At 52.1% G+C, this 6,069-nt stretch overlaps 2 protein-coding genes across 2 annotated transcripts; both read right to left on the reverse strand.

Moving 5' to 3' along the window:
* Nucleotides 1-1,620: 1,620 nt before the first annotated feature.
* CONPUDRAFT_151580 (cytochrome P450) lies at nt 1,621-3,509 on the reverse strand (the record flags this gene model as incomplete). Its single annotated transcript, XM_007768038.1, has 8 exons — nt 1,621-1,900; nt 1,957-2,038; nt 2,092-2,281; nt 2,344-2,469; nt 2,533-2,642; nt 2,703-2,854; nt 2,920-3,238; nt 3,296-3,509. 8 exons carry the CDS (start codon nt 3,507-3,509, stop codon nt 1,621-1,623), a joined length of 1,473 nt encoding a protein of 490 aa, XP_007766228.1.
* A 720-nt stretch (nt 3,510-4,229) lies between these two features.
* CONPUDRAFT_100750 (uncharacterized protein) lies at nt 4,230-5,545 on the reverse strand (the record flags this gene model as incomplete). The annotated part of the gene is made up of 3 exons (XM_007768039.1): nt 4,528-5,545; nt 4,436-4,467; nt 4,230-4,376 (listed from the first exon to the last, which is right to left on the reverse strand). Coding segments are annotated over exons 1-3 (711 nt in total), but the record flags the coding sequence as incomplete, so codon positions are not given.
* Nucleotides 5,546-6,069: the final 524 nt, after the last annotated feature.

A 6,069-nucleotide genomic window follows, 5' to 3' on the forward strand; every position in this document is an offset into this window, starting at 1 on the left:
CCACTCAAAGTTGGGCTCGTTGCTTGACAACAGCCAACGCCCCATCATGCCGCATCTATGACACACTGTATACCATGCGATATATGACTGAACCCAGAGCTTAACGCTCAAGAAAGGCGATGCTTTTTGTCTAGGGCTGCGATACACAGCAGATTCCGTGGCCCCGAAGATCAATGGCAACTTGCTTCGCGAAAACTTCTCCCCCCATTTCAAATACTGCCTCCTAAGAAGCTGGTCGAGGACCCGCGACGCTCGCAGCATCGCCCTCGCCCTCGGCTGTCAGAGACAATCCGGAAGCAAGTATCTTCAGATGGGATCATTACGTTCAGGCCGCTGATGCAGATGCAAATGCGTGTGTGGCACACCTTAGCAGTACCTGACATCGCCGAATCGGCACTCTGATAAACCAGCCGGACCGGCTGCCCTTGCCCAGGGTGACTCGAACTCCGCATCGCTCCAAGGTGCGTATACTCACTCTCCAAAGCGTCATTCTTTATCGAGACTCTGACGCTCAGCTGTCAACAGTACCTCTTGACACGTAGAGCAAGCCTCCTGCGCAGCGAGCGAAGCCCTCTGGCTGAGCACGTATCAAGGTCTGCTCGGAGACTAAACAGTACCAACGGTATGGCTCCGTATCTTTCCCCTTGTCTGATAGGCTGCCTACGTCTACAGTTGCGTATTGTCTTACGCTCTCAATGACCGCCGGGGCAGATAAATATACGCTCCCGGGGATGTGCGTCCGCTGATCATTAATTTCCGCTCGCCCGAAGTGGCGTCAATTGATACTGACATAGACACGCCTAGGACCTTCTTGTCGAGGAGTTGACATGGTTTGGCACCCGCTTTGCGCCCTCGCACTCTGTTCTACACTGCACTCGTAGACGTAGAGGCACGTTGGCGATTAGCATCCATTATATTGCACTTTTTCCGAGACTTTTGTCTCGCTAGGGGTGTAGCACATTGGATGCTGATGAGATGCCTGCCGATCGAGCGTAGAGATCGTGCCCAGCGCTTCGGAGAGGGGAAGCTAAGATAGCATGGGTGGAGATGGAGAGGCTGTTCAGCGCCAACGCTTGTCTCCGCATTCTACGGGGGCTTCGGGAACGGGAACCTTCGTAGAACGTGGCCTCCCTTTCGTGGAAGCGTGAATATACGGTACTAGTACTGCATTCGCCTGTCTCGATCTGCGAGTGCTCAGCCACGCTGATCCAGGTGTCTTGTTCATGCTCTGGCTGTTGCCGGGCCTCGACTCTGGGTGCGAAATAGCCGTTGGCTTTCTTCGGACGATGCCGGGGCGCCCTAGCCTAAGATGATAAGCAAACGTATTGGGGGTAAGCAGGCCTGCAGCTAGAGACACATCCGAAAACTCATATTAATGTTACAGATAGCGGCTCATGTTATAAATGTAGTGTCAGAGAAGATCGCATTCGTATCCTCACGCCTCGGCTTCCACAAACAAGCTCGACATTCTCTCAATCTGATTGGTGTCGCGTCCGTGCCTTGGGACTATGTTGCACGCGAATGGCTCCAGGTGCCTGAAGATGGGAAGTCGCTCGTCAGTACCACCGCCATGACCACAATCATCCGATCTCTCCATAGGTCAAGACTAGGGTATGCGACTTACGACGTCAACCCGTACGTCCACTCTGGAACAACGGGCACCTCCTCTGCTTTATCATTCTTCGGCTGGCGGAACTCGAACACGGCGAGCAGGTTCGCGATCGCGATCCACAGCGATGCGTTCGCGAAGTGCCTGCCGGGGCAGACGCGACGCCCGAAGCCAAAAATAAAGCTCAGGTCAGTTTCGTCGCTGTCTTTGAGCGTGCCGTCCGCGGCGAGGAAGCGCTCGGGGAGGAAATCGTCTGGGCGGGGGTACTTGGTGGGGTCGTGCGACATCTCTCTGATGATAGTTTTTAGAGGCGAGGGTGTAGGGCGTGCCGAGGGTTAGTCGCTTACCTGATGTTGGGGATAATGACGCTACCTTTTGGGATAAAATATCCGCCATAGGTGTCGTCCTCTGTGCTGCTGTGTGGAACACCTTTTCATTCTCAACTTCAGCTAGAAGGAAAACAGATATATTAGAACGCTCACCCAGGGGCGCGACAGGCTGCCACCGCATCACTTCCCGAGCAACCGCTTCGACGTAGGGCATAGCCTCACGATCCTCAAAGTCGGGAAGCCTGTCTCTCCCGACCACGGCGTCTATCTCCCGCGTCGCTCGGACTTGGACATGTAGGTTCTGGACCATCAACAGCACGAAGATGCGCAGCGTTTCCGAGGTCTGACAAATTTCTTCGCGTCAACTCTCCCTCACAGAAAGGTATGTGATATGGGTACACGCACAGTTCCTGCCCCACCGCCAAACACACTGGTGCAAAATCCTTTGAAGTGGAAGTCGACCTCGGCTGGCGTCATAGTGGTGCGCGGTACAGGCGTTGTGGCGATGCAGGATGCACTCTTGCCTGCGTCCTGAATCGGCCCATCGAGGTAAATCGGTCATGAGCGCTCAATGAGTCAGAAACTTCTACTTACCTTTCGCGCTCTCAGAATGTTGAACGGCATGTTGATCATCTCCTGCATTGCTGTCCTGAATGCCTTCGCATTGAGGATTCCACCCGGGAGTGACGGTGGCATCAACTTGACTGTGGTGAAAACGTGGTAGGATTCATGTATACGGTGAGCACTTCACTGCAGTGACGTACGGAATGGCATAACGCTAAGAATAATAGGTGTCACTGGAGAAAACAGGAATGTGAAGCTGTCCAGGGTGCTGGTGAACACCTGCACGAGTGGATCCGCGCGCGGTTGGACATTGTAATCGTACGTCGTGGACAAGATTGCACCGCTCGCAAACCTGGACAGGGCGACTCGTTACTCCTGGACGGAATTGCATGGAGAGGAGGGAAGATCTCCACGTACGTGTACGCATGCTCATCCCAGGCTTTAGGAGACGAACTCAGATTACTCAACAGCTGCTGCACGCTCCGCTTCTGTGCGGGCCTGAACGACTCGATCATGTCCTGCCGCATCGTCTGGTTAAACAGCCGGCGATGGAGTCGCCACGGATCGCCATAGTCGAGGAACGGCGTGATCAAATCCGCGCCATAAGACTTGTACGTGGCATACTGCGGGCGACCAGAGTATATCCGCGAGCGCTTCTCGAGGAGGTCCTTTGCGATGGAAAGCGAGTTTATGACAAGGACAGTTTCGCCGAAGATGTGGAGGCAGACGATGTCACCTTTTCTCAACGTAAGTCGGGAAATCGATGTAACTTCAAGGGGTGAGAATCCCTTACCATATTTTTTCGCCAGGTCCGCGAAGCTCTGTCCTGGATTCTTTGCACTGATGTCGAGTGCGTTTCCAATGAGGGGAAGTGATGGTGGCCCGGGTGGCAAACACATCGATGGGTCGCCTTTGAATGCACATCGGCGACTGAGAGAGATGAGTCTGAAGGCCAGGGTACCGCCCGCGAGTGCGAGTGCGAAAAGTAAAATGGTGCTAAATGACATGGCGATAGTTATGTGGGTGTTTCTCAAACGCGTACCTGTGTCCTTCTTATTCCTCCTCGAGGATAGGGTGCCGAGAGCAAGTGCCCCATGTCTGGGCGGATGCATAAGCAAGCCGAAGGATAGGGGTTTTGATGATGTCCCGGTGACGTAGCAGTGTTAGGTCCTAACCACGGTCATTCAAGCTCAAGATCTGAACATTTTCTTGAAAGAGCCTAGCAACTTGACGTGCGAGAGGTCATACTGCCATTGAGTAACTTCAAAGACCGTAGATGGTAACGCGAGTAATCATGTACCCGTAGCTCAAGGATTCGGCTCGGGATGGATATGCTTTTAGTCAAAGGGACTTACAGATATAGGTGTTTCACTCGCGATCTGTAGCCAGAATCTCGTCTTAAAAATGAAAGATGCTGAAATATTCGTGCCGCACATTTACAGTATTATCCTAGCCCGTTGTTTTCGAAGATTAACCAATTGGATGGGCCACCCATTCCTGTCCTGCCTGCCCAACTGATTACAGCTTAACCTATTGGATCGGCGCATCCATTAATGATCTCATCACAGTAATAGTAGTAGTAGTTGCGCATGCTCACCACGGTTCTCGGGCGCGACGAATCCAGCGTCATCGCAAAAGAACTATCTGGCCACATAATTCTGTAAGTTGGCGCAAGGTCAGCGTAGCCCGGAAGAAAATGTAAACCCTTACTGCATAGCGAGCCCTTGCTTTCCTGAGAGCATTGTTATATCCCAGCTAACGGGATTAAGCGCAGCGACTACTGTAGCTCCCTCTTGTTCCTTCTCGCAGGAGAGATACGTCCCCGGACCCACACATTTGATGGAATACCCCGCTCCCATTGGTGAGAACTCCCACTGGGTCGGAGAAATCATTGTTATAATGGTCAAAGGGCATGCTCCTCGTATAAACTTACTTTTTGGTTATTGCCTTTATGGATTTTGTAGCCTGAGTGAGACGCATTAGCTGATTGCTGCGGAATTCCGGACATTTCCGACTATAACGTACCGATAACTGTTCTTCCATCGTCTCCAGATAAATCTATAGCACTATCTTCTTCGATTCGGGCGACCAGATAGACACCCGCGCGTATTGGACCTCTCGTGGTGTCGACGTCTGGCGAAGATGTAGCCGACAGCGAAGGAATGATTTCCGGAAACTCTTCGTTCCCGTTCACCTGTCGTGACTGACTAACATTCATATTTGCGATCGCCCGTTCCAGAGACGCGATGCGCTGGTGCAATAGGAGTAACGCGCCTACAACACCTATCGAGAAGACAACTTGAATCGAGGAAAAGTGTTTATCGGCAAACGCCAGTATCTTCGGCGTCAGCAACGCAATCATCGTAGCCGAAACGACGCCGACGATGGGGAGACTATAAGCCTTGTCAATCACCGATGGTCGACTACCGTGGGGCGCATCATAAAGTGCTTGCGCTGAGGAGAGATTGCCGATGGAAGACCGGGAGTATTGCTTAGTGTCATCCGGGACGTCGAAATCTTCTATGTTCAGCGGTGTAACGAGGGAGGACCTGGACATAACATCCCGAATGTACGGATAGGGACGGCTGGTGAGTATGACACGGAAGCTGGCAGCGTTACTTTGCTGAAGAGCTCTATGAAAATGATCGATCAGCTAAGCGACGCGGGTATTGTGGTCGCCGGGATTGCATTCGTCCAGCCCGTCTAAGACCATGACCATAGACTTCCCTTCCCAGTTGTGCTTCAGGACCTCAAGCGGTTTGAGCACAAGGTGAGTGAACTGCTCGTACCGCGACTTTCCCTGCTTGAGCAACTGGGGGTCGTTGACGATTTCGTCGATGATAGACTTTTTGGCAAGAGGATGAAGGAGACCAAGTTGGTAAGCGATGGTGGGAATAACATGATCTGCGGTGCTACGGATAGGGTGACTGCGGGAGAAAAAGAAGGTCGCAGCGAGCGCGCCGTTGTCGTGGAAATCCTGGGCGAGTTTGCGCACTATGGTGGATTTGCCTGTGTCTGATTCACCAGATATCCAGATGATCTTACGGTGCTCCCTGTCGATGGTATCCTTTATCATGTCAAGGAGATGTGTGTGTGTGTCAGGAAGGCATTGCGAGAACGCCTGCTGCTCGGGTGAGTCGAACTTTGCTGAGTGGACGCACTCCTCCCCAAGACACTTCCATGCCTCATAGCGGGGTGGTTCGAGCATCATCGGAGGCTTTAGAAGTGAATACGACTAGCGTATCGACAGTTGTGGTGTTTGTGTGTGGAGATGGTTGAATAACGATGGAGGGAGGAACTTGGAGTTGAGTTAACGGTGCACTAGCGCCCATATATACAGCACTTTTGCAACATGCATACACGGGACTTTTGCTTGTGCTTGCCTTATTAATTAGCAAAAGAAGCACTATGATTGGCTAGCAACGAATATTTCCCCACATCTTCCACATGCTTTTCGTCGGGTTTTCAGCAGAACATGGACAACTGGCGAAACGTTTACTAATATTGACTAGAGAGTTATTGGTTTGGCTTGACTTTAAAGTCCTGTGTCACTCAGAAGGCTAGCAC

Source organism: Coniophora puteana (genome assembly GCF_000271625.1).
Source record: "Coniophora puteana RWD-64-598 SS2 unplaced genomic scaffold CONPUscaffold_3, whole genome shotgun sequence".
Classification (NCBI taxonomy): domain Eukaryota; kingdom Fungi; phylum Basidiomycota; class Agaricomycetes; order Boletales; family Coniophoraceae; genus Coniophora; species Coniophora puteana.